General features: G+C 50.2%; 1 protein-coding gene across 5 annotated transcripts in view; it reads right to left on the bottom strand.

The window, feature by feature from the left end:
• The window catches only part of Shank2 (SH3 and multiple ankyrin repeat domains 2), a 433,328-nt gene that overhangs the window by 294,630 nt on the left and 115,826 nt on the right, over positions 1 to 22,872 (bottom strand). For 4 of the 5 annotated variants that reach the window (XM_051145729.1, XM_051145730.1, XM_051145731.1 and 1 more), the window contains exons 10-11: positions 11,693 to 11,759; positions 10,812 to 10,982 (exon numbers count right to left, since the gene is read on the bottom strand). In XM_051145729.1, the coding sequence (XP_051001686.1) occupies positions 10,812 to 10,982; positions 11,693 to 11,759 (238 nt within the window). The remainder of the gene's footprint in view (positions 1 to 10,811; positions 10,983 to 11,692; positions 11,760 to 22,872) is intronic. The other variant, XM_051145733.1, reaches the window with a different exon arrangement.

Below are 22,872 nucleotides of genomic sequence, written 5' to 3'. Positions count from 1 at the left end.
TCCCAATTCTGGGCACTTCCCATAGCTAGAAGTGTTTATTTACCCCCACTGGCTGGTCAGGACCACAGAGAAACAAACTGGACAAAGGCCATTTGCAGAAGGCTCCTGATTCATCTGTGCCCTCCCTGTTGCTCTAGCTGAGCTCTCTGCTCCCTTCCAACCACGGGACACTAGCTTCTCCCAAGACCATGACAGATATCCCATGAGTCTGGTCTATAGAAGCAAAATTTCCTTGGGGGTCTTTATCAGGCACATTGGCATCTCCTGGACATCAAAGCCCATAGAGCAATGGTCTCAGGGGATGACGGCATACTGAGGCAAGAGTCTCTCTCATGCCTGGTCTGGCTGCCTCAGAAGCTAAGACCCAGCAGAGCAGCAAACCCAAGCCGTGATTGCTCGCCTCTACTTTCTTCTAATAATTCCTGCCACTTCACTGAGACAGCTCCATGGAGGTGCACGCATGGGGGAACACTCCCTCTTCTTGCTACAGCCCCAGTGAAGTCTTGCTATTGCTGTTTATTAGAGCAGAAGTAGAAACCTTCCCTCTGCTCTGTTTAATTCTGCCATTCGCCTCCTGCCCAGCCCACAGCCCCTTCCACGTGCCTGAAATACCTGGACCGACATAAAGAGCCACCACAAGGAAGAGCCGCCAACCCTGCCGCCACTGTGGAAATCCCTCTTGCATTTGGGCTCAGCTCTGACCCAGAGAGCATCTGATGTGCAGCTGTGAGGAGAGGTGTAAAGGAAGAGCTGACCTTCTCTGCTGAGGCCCAGAGAGAGCATGGCTGGTCCAAGATCTCCTAAACAATTGCAGATGAAATCTCACCCTCTCTGCTCGTTGGCCTAATGCTTTTCCTTCAGGTCTACTAGCCAGCATCCTTTGTGGGTGTGGGGCTTTATGAAGGAAGGTCTTCAAGTCCTGGTGTTGAGCATAGGCATTCCCTATCTCGCTGAAGGCTGAGGGTCCTCACAGAGTGGCACAGTAAGCTCAACTGGGGCCAATCTAGGGGTTGCGGTCACTTGCAGGGCTACACTCGGACATGTTGCCAGGGAAGGCTTAGGTGAGAGGCAAGGGTGGAAGAGAGGATCTTGGTCCTAAACCATGCTTGGGATGCTGGTGGCAGCTTGGAGTCAGGACTGGTGCCCCACCTGCCTGGCAATTATCCGTCAAGCAGTTCTTCAGGGCAAAGCCCAGGAGCTGAGGGCAGTGAGTGTCTGGAGCTGCTCCCTGATACACAGCTAGCCCTGGGTTAAATGGGACACCTAGTTTCAATGCAGCTATTCTTCAGCGCAAAGCCCAGGAGCAAAGGAGAGCAAACAACAGAGCCTGACCCTGGTCTCATCTCGCCTAGGATAAACTGGATGCCTGATTTCTTCAAAACAAGCCACTCCATCGAAAGCGACCACCTCTAGTCACTCTCGCTCCTGACTGGATCCTGTGTGACCAGCTGCTTTATCCCCTGTCCTCTGGACTTCCTCCATGTTGGACTGCACCCTTGAACTGTGAGTTGGAACAGCCCTTCCTTCCTTCGTCTGCTTCTTCTTATTATTATTTGTTTTTGTTTTTTGTTTTTCTTTGTTTGTTTGCTTTTGTTTTTCAAGACAGGGTCTCGGTGTTAGCCTTGGCTGTCCTAGACTCGCTTTTTAGACCAGGCTGGCCTCGAACTCACAACAATCTGCCTGCCTCTGCCTCCCAAGTTCTGGGATTAAAGGCATGTGCCACCCTGCCCGGCCTCGTCTGCTTTTTGTCAAGAGTATTTCATCACAGCAACAAGAAAAGAAGCTGAGACAGAGAGTGGGTTGGAGCTTCATATCAGCAGCTGGAAGGTCCCTGAAGACGGATTCCCTCGTGACCAGCAGGAGCTGAAGTTTCGGGGCTCTAATCACACCTCTGTCGCCACGTGGGGGCTACACATTGCTGCCTAGGTGGCTCGTGTTGTGTCAGGTCCTTCTACACAAGATCAGAAGGAACGAGGAACTAAATGCAAACCTGAGAGAGATCCTGGTGACAACCACCAGTCGGCCCCAAATGTCATCTCCACAGCTTTCACCATGGTTGCTGGGGTGGGGCGCATCTTACAGCCATGGCTCCTCTCCAGGTGCCCTGTGAGAGCTTAGTGGAGACTATCAGACTACCTCACCCTCTGAGCATCTCTGGACCAGTGAGCAGCAAGGAGCAGAATTCCTTCATCTACATAAGACCTTTTCTCTTTTATACTTAACTACCTTTCTTTTTTAAAAGACAGAATCTTACTATGGTAGCCAAGTTTCGCCTAAAATTCACTGTATAGCCAGGCCAGCATAGAATTCACAGCAATCCTCCTTGCTCAGTCTCCTAAGTGCTGGGATTACAGGGGTGAACCCATCACACTTGGCTAAGCAGGAGCCTCTTCAATCCTCCACAGCCAAGGTAGGTACAGGCCCAGGGTATGATGCCAGCACGCAGGTCAAATGAGACAGGAAATAGGTATGAAGGAAGGGAAGGAAGAATAGACAAAGGAGGAAGAAGGGAAACAGGTAGGAAAGGAAGAGGAGGGGGCAGGATGGCCACCCTGCCTCTGACTGGAAGACCTGCTCCCTGCCTAGGCTCTGGGAGTTGAGCAGCTGACAGTGTCTGCAGTGGACACTGGGGGGACTGGGGGAGACAAATGTGCACAGAAGAGGAGTGGCACGAAGCAGGCAGAGGATCCTGGTCAACTCAGCCAAGACCCTTGAGGTGGGGATGTGACTGTGAATGACAGGGACTCCAGGGTATCAAAGCCACAGAAAGGCTACCTCTGTGTTGCCTTCCCAGGCAGGCTTGGCAACTGAGGGGAAACTGCAGAGAGCAGCTTCTGAGAGGGAGGAGGCTCCAGGTGAGTGGCCAGCCACTGCTAAATAATCTGCTACCAGCTACTGAGGCCCACAGGTGTGGGGTCAGCTATGGTGAAGCCAGTCTTGTGCCTGCAGGGGGCAGAGCAAGGCTTAGGGGCCACTTGGTCTGGCAGAACTCTGTCCAGTCTACTCAGGCTCTCACCTATAGCTGGGATTGGGGTCTGCGTCCTAGAAGCCTCCTTCTGCTCTCGTCACAGGTAGGATGCAGGGTGGGGTGAGGACAGTGAGTAACAGCACATTTCCATCCCACTGCTGAAGCTCCAGCACCAAAAAGGCTGATGCATGAAAACTGCCACAAGTTTGAGGGTAGCCTCGGCTACATAGTGAGTTCTAGGTCAGTCTGTGCTATAAAGTGAGACCCAGTCACCAAATGCAGTCTAGCCATGGGAGGAGTCTAGTCTAGTGCGTGTCAGTTAGATGAGGGAGGGGGCACTGCTCTTCCTCTCTGAGGCTGCCTACACTCCATACCCCTAGAGGTCAGCACCTAGGTGCTAGGAAAGACTTCAGTCTTTCGCCTTGGCTACCTATGGCAACCATGGAGCTTCTGTCTGCAAAGGTCCTGAAGTTATAGTTCCTAGGACATCTTGGAAAGTTCTAGTACCTGCTGACTGCCCTCACCTTATCTGCTGGCCCAAGGGGCCCAGGGCAGTCTAAGAGAACAGTAGAGGATGTAGGAGGCCAGGCAGGACCCAGAAGCCCGCCCAAGGGGAAGCATGACCTTGTTGGGGCTGGTTGGACACTGTGTTAAGATACTCCGCCCCCGCCCCACCCAGGCCAGGGCTGGAGAGATGGCTCAGAGGTCAAGAGCACTGCCTGCTCTTCCAAAGGTCCTAAATTCAATTCCCAGCAACCACATGGTAGCTCCCAACCATCTATAATGAGATCTGGTGCCCTCTTCTGGTGTGCATGCAGGCAGAACACTGTATACTCAATAAATAAATAAATCTTAGAAAAAAAAAAGATACCCTTAGGCCTAGGAGGACACAGTCTGCCCCTTCGACCCAAGCCAGAGGCAAAGCCTTCAGGGAGAGAAACCATAGACAGATTGAAGACCAGCCTAGACCTCAGATGAGATTAGGCTGATAAAAATAGGTGGGTAGAGTTGGGAAGGATGGGTTGGCCCGAGTTATGGTAGGGGAATGCTATATAGGGAAAAACACGGACAGAAATACCCTCATCACAGAATCTAGGTGGACACACTCTCAGGACAGTCTTAGCTTTCAAGAAGATTTCCATGAATTTTCCAAGTCCCGGTAGGCATGTGAGGTTGAGATACTCTGGAGGACCACTGACCCATAGTTTCAAGAGAGTGAGGACAGAACTCTGTTGAATTTTTCAGAGACAGGAATAGTCTAGCTGTGTGCAGACCATCCCATACAGGGTTTGGATGAGATGTCAGACACTCCTAAAGACCTGCAGCCTGCTTCTCAGAATGTGTGGCACATGTGACAGCCATTTCCTACTTTCCCAGGCATTTCATTTTCTGAGGATGTCCCAGAAACTCACACGTCCCCCCCCTTCCACATAAATGACAGAAGGCTTGTTAGTTGGTTCAGACCTTTACTGAGAGCTGTTCATCTCCTCTGTAACCCCCACCACCTCTGACCTAGCCCTCTTGCCCTACAGCAGCAAGAGGGACTCTGGAGTGGATAGTGACCACAGAGGAGGAAGCAAGCAGCAGATAACAGCGCTGGGTCTGCAGGTCAGGACACCTTACTGTGACAGCTCCAGTGGGTACCTAGCTAAGTCTATCCCAGGCACTTTGACAGGACAGTGGGGGAGGAGCCATGAGACCCTTTTAAACAGCTAGTCAAGTGCATCCACTCTGAGTTTGAGCATAGGACGGATGTGCAGAACAGCATTTGCCATAGAGGGGGTTGTGTTCTGACAGGCTGTAGCCAGGGAGACGGGTGTTTCATGTTGAAGAGAGCTGCTAGAGACCGCAGGAATGACAGTAAAGGACAGTGGCATGCCCCTGGAGCTTCTAGCATTCGGGGTGTGCAGAACCCGGAAGTCACAGACCAGGAAAGGCTCCAGATGAACCCAGAACTCAAAGGCATCTAAGTGTGCGCAGAAAGGAGTCGGGGTGCTGCATATATTTCTCAGCAGCCACACATGCCCACGGCATGGAAAGGAGGATTGCCTGGAGAGGAGGGACCAAAGCAGGACAGATCATGTCCTCACCTATCCCTCACTCAAGCAGCATTCTGATTGGCTGGAGGGAGACGGGACACGGCACGCTAGAACAGATGGAGAGCTGCTTAGAAGGCACATGGGAGTGCACGTGGACGGGAGCGCACATGGACAGACTGAGACCACAAAGATAAATCACATGGAAATGCATACAAGACAGAAAGCCAAGGCCTGCTGCCACATCCTACTAGGACCCAGACCACAAACCCATCAAAGTTGAGCACCCAGGACACAGGACAGGCCAAGGATGGCAGTAGACCTGAAGTAGACACTCACCTTGGCCTTGTGCTAGAAATCCCCAAGTCAAAACATCACCCCCGCCTAACCTATCGGCAGCATGGGGACATCACCAAAACACGTGTCACTCAGGTGGCACAACTACTTGTTAGTACTGGGGATGAAACTCCTGGGTGGGAGAAAAGGCAGCGAACACAGAACCACAACAAACCACTAGACTGATGCCTTCAATGGGCACACAGCAACCAAGACCCCAGTCACAGACAGACCTGAGCCAGAGAAATCCAGATAGAACCGTCAGCCCAGTGCAAGAACTAGGCAGACACACAGACACACACAGACACAGACACACACAGACACACACACACACACACACACACACACTCATACATACACCCCAGACTGATAAAAATTTATATGTCTCTCTGTCTTGCTCAAAAAGCAACAAGAACAGGGTGAGCCCCACCAGCCAGGTCGCAGACCATCTGCTTAGAAACTGCAGTATCTCCTGTGCTTTCGGTTCCCTACCCCTGCTAAGCTACTTGTTCTGAAAATGTGCTATGGGAATCCAAACGACAGCTGTGTGATGGCTGCCTGGCTCTGGTGTCATTCTTCTTTTCCTTGGGAAGGATCACAGAGGGGGGACTCCACAGTGGGGGCCCTGTTCTAGTTGGTTAAATTTAAAGAAATGGGTCTCCCTCCATTAGAGTTTTCCCGAGGACCTGCTGGAGAGTCTCTCTGGCGAACACAAAGGCGCCCATGTCTCACTTCAGATAGCCTTGCCTGCCTCATCAGAAGGAGCACATTCACAGCGAAAACGCCAGGAAAACAGAAATCTCTCAGGTCGGAATTATTTTATTTCCTTAGCAGGTGGTATCTTCCAACCAGGTATACTCTCAAAGAACCATCAGTCAAAACAAGCCCGGATTTCAAATCCTCACCCCCCGACACACACACAATATTACACTAAGAAATCTGAAAACATCTCCCTCCATCCATCATCTATGCAAATCCATCGAGTAATGATACAGGCTCCCGGTCTGGAAACCTAGCAACCGTATCCAAGTGCTCCTTAGTCAGCTAAGCAGGCACCAAACTCACACACACCTCTCGGCTCTATAGACTGCATTGTCACACACACACACACACACACAAAACCTCGAGACTCTCTCCATAGCTGCGGAAGGACAAGACAGAGGAAAACAAACCTTGTTCCGCTGAAGAAGCACAACCCATGTCATTTAATCCATCTGACAGCGCATCTCCCCTCAGAGCCAGGCAAGAACAAAACCAGCAAAGATTGGGGAAAACAGGTTAGCCGGGTCCGAGGCTTATCAGCGTGCCACATGCTTAATACTTGCATGCTTATTTCGGACGTGGGCTTCCCAGCTCCCCCCTGGCCTTGCTTTGAAGGGAAGCCATCCTATGGAAGTCATCCTAAGTACTTTGTGGCCAAGGCACCTCAAGCCAGTCCGGCTCATCTGCCCAGCCACAGCTTACGATGGGTGACAGCAAGCAGGGATTAACTTCGCTATTCACAGCGTCTCCCAGCCAGCACTTTCTTCCAGCTGCCAGATAAAACAACCTGATGGAGGTCACGTTTAATATTTTAAGGCGGGGGTGGGGGGCTTATAAAAAAAAAAACAGCAGCGCAGAATCAAACAAGAGTGGCACGTATGCTGTGACCAGCTCGCGCATAAATGCGCACTCTGAGGTGCCATGCCTGTTGGGGAGACAAGCTGCGACTGCATGAACTCTGCAGACCTTCAGGTGTCCATTCACCAGATGGCTCTGACCACAGTGTGATGGCTGCCTTTCCCAAAACCACATCTGCACTTCCTAAGTGCTCTGGTTTCCCAGAAGCTCACTAGCAAGTGTGGAAAACAAAGGCTCACCCCCATTCAAAAGCAGGAGCAATTTGATTTTTTTTTAATAGGAAGGACTTTCCCTGATTAACCATCGGGAAAGCAAGGGGGGCTGTTGGGGGGTTGTTACCCACTTTTAGTGACCCAAAACTCAGAATACAGAGGCTTTTCTTCTACCCTACATTCAGACACATGTCCTGACGTGACCCGACAGAGGTATGGTGGGGGGCGGGGGAGTTCCTACCTTCATTTCCTCCTCTTTGAGATTCCTCGAGGACGGCATCTCAGGCCCCACTCATCTTAGGACACACAGGACTCTGCTCATGAGCAGTGAAGGGTGCCAGACCCAGAAATGGGTAACACACTTAGGGACAGGTCTCTCTTGTCCCTCCTAAGTGGTGGCAGAGCTTAAAATATGAGACTGGAACACTGAGGGCTAGGGAGATGGCTCAGTCAGAAGTGTATATGGACCTGAGTTTGGAGATCCCAAAAACCCACGTAAAAAGCCAAGCATGGAGGTTCACATATGGGAGGCAGAGACGGGAGGCTCCTTGGAACTATCTGACCAGCTACTTCCGGCAAGTGAGAGGCTCCATTTCTAACAAAAGGTGGATGGTTCTTGAGGAACAACACCCAAAGTGGTCCTCTGACCTCCACATGCAAGAGCACAAGTGTACATCCTCCCTCCCCACCCCATACCTCCATCCCCACACAAAAACACATAACCAAAAGGCTGTAAAAATTGAAGCTCAGGACCAGGCGGGCACCTACCCACAGTGTGTCAGCTACCTCCTCAGTGCCCAAGATCAGTGTGGAGACAGGGTTTATGCTGAGAAGGAAGGGGACAGGCTGACCTTGGGTGGTGAACAGCAGTGGGGAGGGTCACTCACTCAGAACACATGACCTGGCACTGTGGGGCAGGTACTGAATGGCATGGCCTGAGCCAGGCATGCTGTTACCCTGGAGAAAGCAATGGCCCAGAGACAGGCAACCATAAAGCAACGAACATGTCATACACAGGACTGGATGGAAGCTGCCAAAAGTCATGTCCAACCCCTAAACTCTGGCCCCTGCAACTGTGGCCTTGGGTCTTCTCACTAATGGTCAGCTTAAAGATCTTCAGAGGGAGGTTGACTTGGATACAGGGTCAAACTGGTGTCCTAAGACAAGGCAGGAAGCTGAGACTTACCGGATGATCCCTTGTCTCACTGCAGTGACAAAACTGCCTGACAAGATGCAAGCAAGGAAGGGAGGGTTTGTTTGACTCACAGCCCGAGGGCACAGTCCATCATGGCTGGGAAGGCACGGCATCAGGAGTGTGAGGCAGCTGACCACGCTGCATCCACAGTCAGGAAGCAGAGAGGGGTGAATGCTGGCACCCACATCACTTTCTCATTTTTATTCAGTCTGAGACTCCAGAGAAAGAAATGGTGCGACCCACCATCAGGGTGGGTCTTTGTCCAACAGTTAACCAAGTCTAGAGTCTTCCTCACAGACATGCCCAGAGGGTTTGCTTCCAGAATGAATCTAAAACCCCATCAAGGGGCCGGACAGTGGTGGCACATGCCTGTAATCCCAGCACTTGGGAGGCAGAGGTAGGCGGATCTCTGTGAGTTCAAGGCCAGCCTGGTCTACAAAGTGAATCCAGGACATCCAAGGCTACAGAGGGAAACCATGTCTTAAAAAACCAAACAAACAAACAAACAAATAAAACCCCATCAAGTTGACACTTTTCAACAACCACAGAGCAGGTCAGGTTATCACAGTACAGAGACTACAATCATGTCTTGAACCCATGGAGGCCAAAGACCACCAGCCACACCTAGCAGTGGAAACAGCCTGGAACAAACCCTCCTGAGCCTCGAGGAAGGACCCAGTTGCCAGTACCTTGATTCTGACCTCATGTCCCCTAGAATGGCAGAATAAACCCATTATTTAAAACTTCTCAGTAAGCAGTCATTTGTCATCCTTGGGAACTGCTATGTGGCCAGTCCTCTTGTTTGAATGATCTCATGAGAGATGCCCAAGTGGGTCCTGCAACACAAGGTGGACTCCCAGCCTCAGAACTGCCCGAGGACATTAGCATAGCGATCTGTGATCTCAGCAGCATGTGGACCTGTGGTGTCAGACCCCTGTGTTTGCCAGGATGTCTACATTCCACATAAGCTCTCAGGAAACCCAAGTACACCCCATATTGAATGTACAAGGTGTAACACTGTGAGACTAAGAGCTCTCTCGTGCAGGTGAGTGGAGAACACAGTCCACTGAAGAGAGGACGGTGTGGCTCAGAAGAAGGCGTGGCTCCCAAGGCTGCCTGCCTGGCAGAAGACTTGATGGAGCTGGGGGGAGGGATCCTGGGTTGTGGGGGAGGTGGGGGGGGACATAAAAAAATCTAGAACAAATGATGACCAGGTCTCAGGAGCGAGAGGCATTGTAACAGCCAAAAGTGACACTATTACCAAAGATCAATCTGAAAAGTCACATGTCTATTCCCATCAAGCAGCCACTGATCTCCAAGTCACATGACTTCTAAGGGGGCATAGCATCTGCAGCCCTTTCAACACCACCCCTAGAGCCTGGGGTGAGGGAAGGGACGCAGTAAGCCATTAGTCTCTAAGGCCCGCAAACATTTAAAGAGTCTGGGAGGACCCACTAATCTGCCAGGGTCCTCCCAGAAGAAGGCAATCAGAAGAGATCACCCTGGGTAGGTTAGCTTTGACCCAGGTATCTCTGACCCCTAGTACTTCTGGTACCTGTGGACATTTAAAAACAGCACGATCTCTTACGCATCGAAAGAGACAGACTGCATCTTCAGCTCCCTGCAGCAGACTCAAGTCTTAGGACATAGGATCCTGTCTGGGTCCTGCTGGGGCTCTGGACATCAGTCAAACCTGTCATTTCAGGAGCTCCCAGCAGTGACTCTGTGACTGAGTGACTCCCTCAAAATGTGTCTTTCCTTCCCTGCCTCCACAAAGCTGTATCAGTTACACACCCTGTTTGTGAGGTATCCTGCTGGCTGGAACAGCACTGACTTTGACCTCATGGGGCACTCTGGGAAGAAGTTCCCAGGCCTGTCATCTCTCAAAGGGAAGCCATGTCCCTCTGAAATGGTAAAATCTAAGGGGAAGTTAAAAATTAATCTAGAACCTATGGACATCACAACTGTTCCTGCAGCTAAGGACTCACTGGGTACCCTAGGTGACGATATATACATGCGAACAGGACACAAACTAGCTACATCAGGTGGGCGGGCAGCTGGTATGAGGTTGAAGCAGGCAAGGATAGGGAACGACTTGGAAACCTGGAACTCCGCTTGGTTTGAGCTGTACACACAACCCTTTTCTAACAGTGCTGAGGCTCAGAGCAGGGTAAAGGACAACACAAGCCCGTAGTCTGGCTCCACATCAAGATCCAACTCCCCAGTGCAAGGCAGGTCCCAGCCACATTCGATGCAAGACACACAGTCAACATGGTAAAGACATAAAAGTGAGACACACAGTTTCGCTCATCCCTGGACACCCAAAAGCAGGATGAGGGCACAGGTAGTGAGAGGCAGATGCCATCTGCTTCTCCTCCAAGGCCCCAAGAAGCACCCCCATCCCAGAGCCCCTCAATGGGACAACTCCACCTTCGAGGGCTCACCACTGCTGGTCCAGTGGGACTGTTCCCTGCTGCAGGTCCTGTGGAAACCCAATGCTGGAGGGCGCAGGCCAGCTGGCTCATCCACTGTGCAAGACTGGGCCCAGCCCATGGCAGGGTGGTGAGAGGAGGGAAGAGCCCCCAAGATGGCCCTCCTGGTTGGCACAAGGGGTACTAGAAAGGGGAGGGGGACACCAAGTAGAGGTGGGGGATGGAAGAGCGGACCTCACCATCTCCCATGTCAGTCACCAGGCATCATCTACACATGACATGAGTCTGTGTACCTTCCAATAAGCACATCTAAGACATCTCCCCCGTGTGTCTCTTGCTTGGTACCCAGACAGTTTCTCTGACTTGTTTCTGTAGATTTTTTTTTTTTAATGACTGGGTTTTTTTTTTTTTTTTTTTTTTAGAGCAGTTTGGAGCTCACAGCAAACTTGAGAGGAAGGTATAGAGATCCCCCAGCCCTCCCACGCATGTGCTATCTCCCCTAGGATCAGCAGCACCTGCCAATGTTGCTAGACCCTCACCATCTGCAGAAACACATACCAACAGGAAAACATTTTAAATCAATATTGAGGAAAACCAAGAGACTTGAATCAGGTGGGAACCCTAGAGCAATCCCCAGCAGAATCCAAACATCCCCACTCCTGAGGCCCTGCACTTGTCACATGTCCCTGGAGCAGGCACTGTCAGGAGACAGGAGAGTGGTACTCTTTGAAGGGAGTGCATTGCCCAGCTCCTAGGTCCTCACAACTCTCCCCACTATCAGGGAAGGACCCCTAAGGCTGGTGCAGGTCAGTTTTGCTGAGAGCTGGCTCGGGCAGCAGCCCCAGGAGGATCTCAGATTGCAATGGCTGTGGTTTCGCACCGAGCCTACTCACCAATGTCTGTTTCCTTGTGGTTCTTGATGTACTCTGCCAGTTCAAAGTTCCCCGCTATTATTGCCACCTGCAGAGTGAAGAAAATCACAGACTTCAATGTCAGCTGCACAGCCATGGGTTTCTATGTGCTTATGTCATCAAAGGCTGTCCTCATTTCACGTCTGTCGCTGTGACGGATACTTAGAGAAGAGAGGGTTTATTTGGCTTACAATTCCAGGTTTCAGTTGTAAGAAATGGGTCTCGAGAAAATGACCACAAAATCCATAGTACTTCATCGGAAGGGGTGGGGGGGAACGCACCTACTGAAGCAGGCAAGTAAGCAGCAGGGGTCCCGCTGGATTTTTATTCCTAGTGTAAAGGGATCTTGTGCCTCACCCATGTGGCCAGAGCTCAGCCTTACATTCTTATTTGCCTGACTGGCTAGTGGTAGTGCAGTTTCTAGGGAAAAGTAAAATGAGCATGTATTTTGATTGAATGTCTGCCAATTGGCACCTTTACAATTTTTAAATGTAGTCTTGTCTTATTTGCTAGAGAAGAAAAAATACATTTTGTTTATGTTTATCACACATCTCATTACCAAGGAGAAACTGAGGCAGGAACTTAAAGCATCAATCCCAAGTCAAGAGCAGAGGAAGAATACATGCATGGATGCTTGCTTGTTTCTACTGAGCTCAACTTCTTGACTCTTACACCATTCAGGGCTTCCTGACTAGGGAATGGTGCTGCCCACCATTAAGAATCAAGATTATGCTCACAGGCCAGCCTGATCTAGATGATTCCTCTTTTTCCAGATGATTCTAGGTTGTGTCGAGTTGACTAAAAGCTAACTAACCATCACCAAGGCTGGAGCCAAGGGGTACCTGGCATCAATACTCAGCAGCTAACTAACCATCACCAAGGCTGGAGCCAAGGGGTACCTGGCATCAATACTCAGCAGCCACATCATGGAGTTTTTGTTCCACTGCAGTGAGCAACTATCTGTCCAGAGGCATGCGGACTGTCTGCAGCAGCAATAGAAGGAAGGAGGATGTTCAACGAGGGCTCAGCCTGTAAACTCCCCACTAAGGACCATGTCCTATGTACTCAGAAGGCTGGGCTGCTACCCCACCCACACTCCTGAGTTCTTTGGGGAGGGTTAATTATGATTGTCAATTGATAGGGGGATCTAGACTCACCATGGAGACAAGCCTCTGAGGGAATGTGTAGACTGGGTTAATTGAGGAGGGAAGACCCTCCCTGAATGTGGACAGCACCATCCCACAGGCTGGAATCCCAAGCTGAATAAAAATAGACGAAGTGTGCTGAGCACCAGCGATCATCTCTACCTCCTGGCTCTGGATGGACCGTGACCAGTGGCCTCATGCCCCTGCTGCCATGCTTTCCCCTGCACGGTGGACTGCGTCCTCACATTGTGGGCCAGGAGGGAGCCTTGCATCCTTACTTTGCTTTTGTCAGTGGTAAAAGCAAGGACAAAAGTAACGAATAGCCCCATCTTTCTGATTAGACACAAGTCCCCCACACTCGAGAGAAAAGTGAGGTCTTTAAATGCTCTTACTGCTCCTCGTTCCCCAACACAAACTGTTCTGACTCAAGACACGCATGCACACATCGTGAGGGCTGAGGATGCAGCTCACTGACCAGAGAGCCTGCTTAGCATGCATGAATCCCTGAGTCCCACTTCCAGCACCTCCTAAAGTAGATGAAGGTGGAATAGGCTATAATCCCTGCACTCAGGAGGTGAAGGCAGGAGGATCTCAAGTTCAAAGTCATCCTTCGCTACTTTGTGAGTTTGGGGCCAGCTTGGGCTACAGTATGGGCCAGCTTGGGCTACAGTATACGCTATGATACAAAGAGATGGGAGTAGGGGGGCAGAGGGTGGTAAAGTAAGTAAGGAAGAGAGGGAGAGAGAAAGACTGAGCCCAAGCCAGCAATCATGCCAGCATAGCTCTGTAGTCCTGCTGCCTGCCACCTGACAGTCAGGAGCAGCCAGGCAGGTAACATCAAGTATCCAGTGGGGCTCCAAATAGACCAGAGCCAGAGATCTCTTGGCCAAGGCCTACACTGCTCTGGAGTCCCTGGGATGGAGTCAGTATAAGTACACCCACAACAGAACCATGAGATGCAGGCCCAGAGTTATATACCCTACACTGAACTGACATCAGGTATCAATGGAAAGGGGCCCCATGGACATGGGGTGGGGGTGGGGAGAGGAGGTCTCCCCAGGAGCAAGCATTCCCCACTCAGGGCTGCAGCTTTGACCTCTGTTTCCAGCTTCCTTACAGATTTCCCCCTTGCCCACCCCACAGTCACACGAGCCAGCCCCATCGAAAGGCTCATTTTACATATACCCTCAAGATGCCTGTTGACCTAGGCTGGACCACTACAAGCTGAAAACACAGTCGGTCAGAAGTGAACTGAGTATGAACTGAATTTGATCTGCTGACAGAAGAGCTCTCAGCCATGCAGCACAGGGCAATGTCAGGAGGCACCCTTGGGATCAGATCATGTGGCTGAATGGGATCTGAACTCAAGTCCATGTCACAGCCCCAGAAACAGACCAAACCCCCAAAGCCGAAGCTGATAGAGACTTGGTACTGAATGCCTATTGTAGCCACACATTTTAAAAACTGTAAAATTGGAAGCTGAGCCTGTACCACCCCTGCCTCTTCCCCTTCTCTGTGTACAAATGAATCTCTCTCCAGTCTGGAGACTCACTTGCATGCATAAATGTATGTTCCCAGGTGTAAGAAATAGGTCCAGGGTCATTCCTAAATAGTTTCATGGCAACTTGACTCAAAGCCTTTAGAGGGGAGGAAACCTCAATTAAGAAAATGTCTTCAAGCCGGGCAGTGGCGGCGCTCCCCAGTACCCAGGAGGCAGGGGTAGGTGGATCTCTGTGAGTTCAAGGACAGCCTAATCTACAAAATGAGTACAGGACAGCCAAGGTTCCACAGAAAAACCCGGTCTTGAAAAACGAAAGAAAAGAAAGAAAGAAAGAGAGAAAGAAAGAAAGAAAGAAAGAAAGAAAGAAAGAAAGAAAATGCCTCCATAAGATCAAGCTATAGGCAAGCCTGGAGGGCCCAGCCTATTGAGGACAGTGCCACCTCTGAGCTGGTGGTCCTGGTTTCCATAAGAAAACAGGCTGCGCAAGCCATGAGCAGCAAGGCAGCAAGCAGCACCCCTCCATGGCCTCTGCATCAGCTCCTGCATCAGGGTCCTGCGCTGTTTGAGTTCCTGTCCTGACTTCCTTTGATGAAGTGTAAGACAAATAAACCTTTCCTCCCAAGGTTGCTTTGGCAACAGTAACCCTGACTAAGACAGGCCTCAAAATGACCACAAAATCCTAGTATTTTGGCAAGGCGGAAAGTTTTACTTTAGCAGAGGGGCTTGTAGCTATTCTTAAGCAAGGTCCCCCTGGGATTTTATTCCTAATGCAAATGGGGTTTCTGGTTGACCCGGGGTGGTCAGAACTCTGCCTCTCTTTCTCACAGGATTGGCTGACTTAGGGCAGACAGCTGATGAACAGAATGCCATTTTTAGTGGAGTGAAACCTTGGGTATGTATTTTTGACGTCAAGAAATACTGATCCTGGAGGAATCTGAGTTTCCTCCAAGTGGCTTCTTTACATTATTTCAAGTGGGAGTTTTGTTTTGTCTGGCCTCTTGATAGAACAGACAGCAAGAGTCAGGTGTGGTTGCCCATGCTTTTACTAAGAAAGCAGAGACAAGTGGATCTCTGTGAGTTCAAGGCCAGCTAGGACTAAACAACGAGACCCTGACTCAGAAAAGACGGTAACTTCACTGACATGTCCCATGTGTGTGTGTGTGTGTGTGTGTGTGTGTGTGTGTGTGTGTGTGAGAGAGAGAGAGAGAGAGAGAGAGAGAGAGAGAGAGAGAGAGAGAGAGAGAGAGAGAAAGAGAGAGAGACAGACAGACAGACAGACAGAGACAGACATAGAGAGAGAGAGAGACAGACAGAGAGACAGACATAGAGAGAGAGAGACAGAGACAGAGAGACAGAGACAGAGACAGAACCTGTTTCTTGTTGGGTCTGACTGTTAAGAACCCTAGTGAACACAGATGTTAGAACTGGAAATGGAGTATAGACAGATTTGCAGTGTGCACTGGAAATAGGAATTTTAAAGGGATTCATTTCCCTCATCCTTACTACCTAAACCGCATAGTAAATAAACATAAACTCAATATGTGTGCTATATATTAAACATACTTTAAACATGTGTATAAGTATGTTTAAATATAGACATGCCTATGTATAGATATACACTTGCATAAAAGTAGGAGTGTTTGAAGAGGAGGGAAAAGTGGCTCAGGGAACAAGGTCAGGGAATGGGGTGACGAGGACCAAAGGAACAGCATGTATATGTATAAAACACCACAGCTAGACCGATTGTTTTGTACAATTAATTCACACTAATGAAGGTGCTGACAGAGGTGTGCTCTTAGCTGGAGAGGACAGGGCCTGCTAGGGGAGCTTGGGAAGCCCATCTCTGCTCTAAAGTGGCATAGAACTTGCTGGAAATGGGTGCTAGTGCTCTGTGGAAGCAGGCTGGCAGGTGATGGAGTATTACACGGAGGAAGTTTCTGGGCATGCAGGGAAGAAGCAACTGTCCTTCCCACTGCTCATGGTGACATGCAAAGGACTGGATGGGACCAGAAAAAAGGCCAGAATAGAAGGCTTGGCAGCTTTACAGGCTGTCCTAGGGGACACAACTAGAGGGCCCCTCACACTGCAGTAAGGAACAGCCAGCACATGCCTGGAATGCCACTGCCTAAAGGACAGGGACAGAAGAGATGCACCTGCTGCCACCTAGGCTACCAAGGCTGAGGCCTCTGCATGGTTCTGGGTGAAGTAATTATTTCTGCTATGCAAATGAGGTTGTTGTAAATATTTATGAATTGCTTGCTTGTTTCTCTCTGGGGAACCTCCAGGCAGCAGTGGCCACCCAACCCCCTCCATCACTGCCTGCTCATGCTTCCAAAGATGTCTTAAGAGGGAGGGAAGCAAGAGACAGAGCTCCACAGCCCACTGAGGCTGTAGGGCTAGATGTGAGAAAGAACAGGAGGATGCTGTCTTCTTTGATCTCAGCCATACAGTCAGTAAGAACAACACAGCGACATCGTGAATGTCACAGACACTTGTTCCATGCACTGTTTCAAGCAGCTGAGCAGAAGAGGAACAGAAGAAAATGGGGGGGGGTGGGGGGTGGACAGGTGACCTGTCAGTCGCAGAGCTGGTTCAGGTGACCTGTCGATCACAGAGCTGGCTATGCCTGTGCTGGTTAGTTTTTGCCAACTTGGCACAAGCTGGAATCATCTAAGAAGAGGACCCTGAACTGAGAAGATGCTTCCATCAGATTGGTCTATGAGCAAGCTGTGATGCATTTTCTTGACTCATGATTGATGGGGGAGGGCCCAGCCCATGGTGGGTGATGCCAGCCCTGGGCTGGTGGTCCTGGGATCTATAAGAAAGCAGGCTGAGCAGGCCATGAGGAACAAGCCTACAAGCAGTGTTCCTCTATGGCCTCTGCTTCAGTTCCTGCTTCCAGGTTCCTGTCTTGAGCTCCTGCCATGACTTCTGTCCTCTCTAAGTTGGTATTTTTTTAAAATCACAGTAACAGAGAACTAAGACAGTGCCAAAGCGGAGGTATTAGCTCAAGCCAATCAGGCCCAGATCCTTCCCTCATCTACAAGGCAGAGGATGTGTTAAGACATTTCTCTGACCACATGTTTAACAAGGCAGGCTCTAAGAGCAGCAGGCTGATGCTCACTCCCAGCCCCAGCCCTCCCTGGCCTGTCTTTTCCTGTCTCATGTGACTGTTGAGTGGGAGGGGACCCTTAGAGAATACTTCAGGCATCTCCCAAGAGACCATGAGTGGGACTCCTCCACAGAGAGCCAGAGTAGATCAGATCCAGCCCCAGAGTCCAGGGGAGCTCTACCCTCAGTGCGCAGGGGCCCTGGGAACACTAAGGACTCAGGACACTAGTGTGCAGGGATACCCCTCCCCCAACAGGACCCCCTACTGAGTGAGGCAGAAGAGGCACTTCTATGGCTCCTGTCCACAGAGCCACCTGGCTAGCAGAGCATCCAGGAGATGAATCACCTGAGAAGGCACAGCTCCCATGTCACAGGATCCACTAGCTTTGGGGAGGGAAAGATGTGTCATCTGTTTTCATACTTCAGAAACTGACAAGCGTCTTCTCTGTGGAGCCTCAAACGCTTACACTTAGCATTAATTTCGTCTCACGCTCTTTGAAGCACGGCTTTAGAATCCGTAACCTGCCAATCACACCCTACGAGGAGTCGCGCTCACGAGAAGAGACTCAGCCTCACCCATGAGACTCAGGCCACGCCCAGGGAGGATGGCATGGCTGTCACAGACAGCACCTGGGCATCTTGGCCTGCCCCATAGTGCTCAGAGAAATGCCACAGGCAAGTCCCCCCAGAGCCCTGCACCCTGCTAAGCCCTGAGACCTCCTTGCAACCCCCAGAACAGTTCTTCAACATTTTACCCAAGGAGACAGAAAGCCACCCTAGAAGTAGCACCTCAAAGTCCCAGCTCACTCTTCATGGGTGACACTAGTTTCAATTTTCTCATTAATTGTTCCAAAGATTCCCTTCACCTTCTGGGTTCTGTGCTCATCTCATGCAGAGAACTTAGTGTTTGTAGAGTGATATGAGGTTCTGTTCATCTTGATGTCCCTGGAACAGTGAACCTCCACCAACCCTGGGAGCAAAAGACCCAAGAATGAAGCAGTGGGAAGGAATCATGTCACCATGGAGAGTGCCTGAGGATTGTGCTGGTCCTGCACAGGAGGCCTTGCGGAATGCTTCGGGGTGGGGGGTGGGGCGGTGTGTTGAGAGCCAGGGTTGGGGGCAGTGCAGCAGCTGGAGCCATCATATCAAGGCTCTACTGATGTGTTAACTGCCACCCCAGCCCATCCCAGGGCACCTACCTGCCTGTTTCCAGCCCCGCTGGGGTCACTGTGAACTTGTTTTGTGCCCTTAAGGAGTGTGCTCATCAAGATCACACTTTGACCTTGGGACTTCAGCCTCCAATAGCTATAAGAGTTCAATATGTGTGGTTCATAAGCCAGTAATGTCCCTCCTGCCCTCCCTGCCACCTACAAGAGAGCGCAGAGTGCCACAAAATACCAACAAGCAAATCTGGTCATGTACGCACACACAGTAGGGGAAGGGCAGGTTATGGTAGAGTATTTTCTTTGAGTATTTTTTTGTGACAGCAAAGATGTAAAGAGAGACTGTCACTTTTGGCCTTGCCCCCTTATTCCCTGGGTCCACCACTGGAGAGCAGTTAGCACCCTGGGGTCACTGCCTCCCTACTGTGTACCAAGGAGGATTCATTCTGCATTGTGGATCTGAGCTTGCCCAAGCTGGGCCACAATGGCTCCCCTTCTCATTGCCCTCTTAAAAGCCTCCTCGTAGACCCACAGCCAGAGTACAGAGGAAAGCCACTGCGCACTCCATCACGCTCCAGCCTAGGAGAATGTGCCTCTGTGCCTCGGCTAGCAGGTGGCTTTGTGGTCTCCACCCCCACCCATCACTTAGGAGAAGGCCCTACAGAGAGGAGAAAGGAAGCTCAAGATGGCCATGCTTCATCTCTTAATTCTCTTGATTGAAACAGCAGCCACTGGGGACACAGCTGATACCCAAGGACTGGGAGTTGGATGATGATGTTTACACAAATGCTTCTTCAGTTGGTGGGGGGGTGGTGGAGGCTGAGCAGTTCCTGGCTCAGTAAGTTCAGAGATTGCTGACTACCTCAGACAAACTCCACAGGAGTCTTTGCCCTGCTCTAGGCTAAGGCCTATAGGGTCTATAGACAACAATGTGCTGGGACTGACAACTGTGACAGGGCTGAGGAGAGAGAGCCCACCCTGGGCTGTGGAGGCTGCTTTGATGGGTCATCTTAAGGGAATTAAGAGCCAGTCCCTAGCCCCGCCCCCCACATGTACACAGACATGTACTACACACTAAATAAACAGACATAATATTCAGAAGAAAATGCATCTATGGAGGAGCAAGCGTGGGCACCTTCCCTAAACATTTGATTTACATATCATTTACATAGGCATCATAGGTCAGCTGGAGGTAATCTGAAGTACCTTGGCCCTACAGGACCTTTTTATTTTTTATTTTTATTTTTTTAAGTTTTTTGTTGTTGTTTGTTTGTTTGTTTTTCGAGACAGGGTTTCTCTGTGTAGCCTTGGCTGCCCTGGACTCACTTTGTAGATCAGGCTGTCCTCGAACTCACAGCGATCCACCTGCCTCTGCCTCCCGAGTGCTGGGATTAAAGACGTGCGCCACCACGCCTGGCCCTACAGGTCCTTTTTAATACCACTTCCTTCTCTAGAAGGAAGTGAGTGTTTGGGTCGTTGCTCTTGTTTGTCAACCTACTGGATCTGGAAAGAACTAAGAGATGCTCCCTGGGTGGGTCTGTGAGGACATTTTCTGTAAGAACTAACTAGAGAGAAGAGAGCCTCCCCCTGAGTGGGCACTGCCCTCCCATGGCAGCCCAGATAGAATGAGGTTCTTCTAGGGAGAGGCCTGCTGCTTGCCTGCCTTGGCGTCTGGCTGGTGAGTGTGTTTGTCCTGTTGCTGCTGCCGCTGCTGCCATCACAGCAACCATCCTTTGAGCTGTCAGAACCCAACTTCTTTAGTCTTCTATATGGGCTGAAGACAGCTCTCCAGGAATCTTCCAGGCCTTCAGCACCAGATTAGGATAGCTGAGGCATCCAGCCTTGCAGACTGCCCCTTCACAGTGTAAGAAAGAGTGTCAAAGGTTGCGTGTACTTTGGAGTCTGGAGCTGGGGTCCAAAACCACACTTCTCAGATGGCACAGCACTGTCTTATTGACAGCTTTAAAGTAAGCAACTGATGCTGGTGATGTCTCTCCCAGGGATGCTGGGCTCCATGCCAGGCTCCTAATTATAAGAGAGAGAGGTTATTAGCCCAGCAGTTGGGGCTAGGAGATCCCATTGGAGGAGAAAAGCAATCTTCTACATTGACCTAACCAGTAAGCAAAGCTACAAGATGGCGCAACTGGTCTACCCTCGTTCTAGGGTCCAGCTTCTAGCAGAGACATGGAAACCGGGCCAAGTGGAACATCTGCCATCTCCTTGGAGGGTGGCCACCTGCCTGGCCCATTATGCAGAGAGGGATTCCATTCAATGGCATACAGTTCTTTATTATATAAAATAATCTGTTACAAAGGAAAATGTTGTAAGAGACATCAGAGAAGCATCAAAGTCTGGCTTGGTCACTGAAATGCTTGCCATGAAAATGTGAGGACCTGAACTTGCTCCCCAGAACCACTGAAAAATGGTGGCCCATATTTATAATCTCAGAGTTGAGAAGGCAGAGACAGGAAGATCCGTGGAGCTTGGTGCTTAGCCAACTTAGCTGAAATAGTGAGCTCCAGGTTCAGTGAAAGGCCCTGTGTCCACGGGGGACTGGGGGACTGGAGAGATGGCTCAGTGCTTAAGAGCAAAAGAACCCTTGATGCTCTTACAGAGAACCTGGGTTCAATTCCCAGTACCCACATGGTAGTTTAAAACCATCCCCAACTTTAGTTTGAGGGGATCTGACACCCTCTTCTGGCTCTCATAGGTACTTCACACACATGCCTGTTTACACTTCCCCTGCCCGGAGACTCCAAATGAGGTCAGGCTAATGAGGATGAGCCATGATATGCTCAGTCATGATGCCTATCATGTGTCCCAGAAAGCTTGTGAACACACACACACACACACACACACACACACACAGGTATGTAAACACTATGAGGAACATCAGAGGAATGTGGAAGCCTTCTTGTGGCTTTTATTATTCTATTATCACTGTTGCTCACATCACCCAAATGTAGCTTCATATTTAACAATAAAATGTGAATTTCTCCTCTGACACAGCAATGGCTTTGAAGGGCACTTTCTTCTGTTTTTTTTTTTTTCCTAAGATTTACTAATTTATTATGTATACAGTACTCTGTCTGCATGTAAACCTGCAGGACAGAAGAGAGCATCAGATCAGATTATAGATGGTTGTGAGCCAGCATGTGGTTGCTGGGAATTGAACTCAGGACCTCTAGAAGAGCAGTCAGTGCTCTTAACCTTTGAGCCATCTCTCCAGCCCGTTGAAGGGCACTTTCTATGATACAGAGTTTCCACAGAAAGTCAGCAACTTCCCAGTGTTTGCAGAGAGGGTCTCTAAGAGGGAGCTAGATGGAGGCTTAGCTAGCAAAAGCTCTGTGGACCCACAGGGCACTAGAGAGCTCCCACTTAGCCTTGAGGTAAATGTGGAAGCTTCCACTTGTGGAGGGGAAGGAACAAGACCCAGAGAGGCTGAGATGGGAAGAGAACTGTTCCCAGACAGGCTCTGACACTGCAGCCATGAGGAGAGTGCTGGTCATGCCAGTGGCCACTCATATCTACTCCACACACACAGGGAAGCATCTGATTTGGCCTCAGAGCATGCAAAGGCTGATCAACAGGCAAGAAAGTGGGTTTCCATTACACAAAGGCAGACCTCATCCATTGAAGCATTGAGGGGGGTAAGATAGGAGCCATCGAATGGGCGCATTGGTCTCTAACTACAGTGAATTCTCCGGTGTCTGGCAGGAGGCTCAGCCTTCTGTTTGAGAAAACAAGAGGACTGTTGAGATTGTAAGGGCAAAATCAATGCCCTATTTTATATGCAATGTATATTCTACAATTAATGTCGTGGTCTGTGAGAAGTTGTCCTCCAGGTGAACCCTTTCCTTCCTGCATTTCGGGAATGATCGAGCTCTGCCATAAACTGGGCCTGGCATCACGCTCCAGAAACTCCACCGGAACAACTGGATACAATTAACGCCCAGTGATCCTCTGAGATAAAACAACTTCCCTGGAGATTCAGCCTCCCGGACCCAACCTGCCTGAAGCTCTGCATTCCTGAGACTTTTCTAAGTTTTTCCTTATAAACCCATTACCCTTGAAGCTCCGGTATCACTCTCCTATCCTGCTGCATCAGGAAGGATTGTGATCCGAAGCTCTGAGCCTGTAATACAGGACCCTGTGTATATTGCATTGGTATCGAGTCCTGGTAGTCCTTTTTGTGTGTGTGTGTGTGTGTTGGGGGGTCTCGCAATCTGGGTAATCTCAGCA

Source organism: Acomys russatus, chromosome 5 (assembly GCF_903995435.1).
Source record: "Acomys russatus chromosome 5, mAcoRus1.1, whole genome shotgun sequence".
Classification (NCBI taxonomy): domain Eukaryota; kingdom Metazoa; phylum Chordata; class Mammalia; order Rodentia; family Muridae; genus Acomys; species Acomys russatus.
The sequence above is the reverse complement of the archived record's forward strand: the minus strand, read 5'-3'. Positions and strand labels throughout refer to the sequence as shown.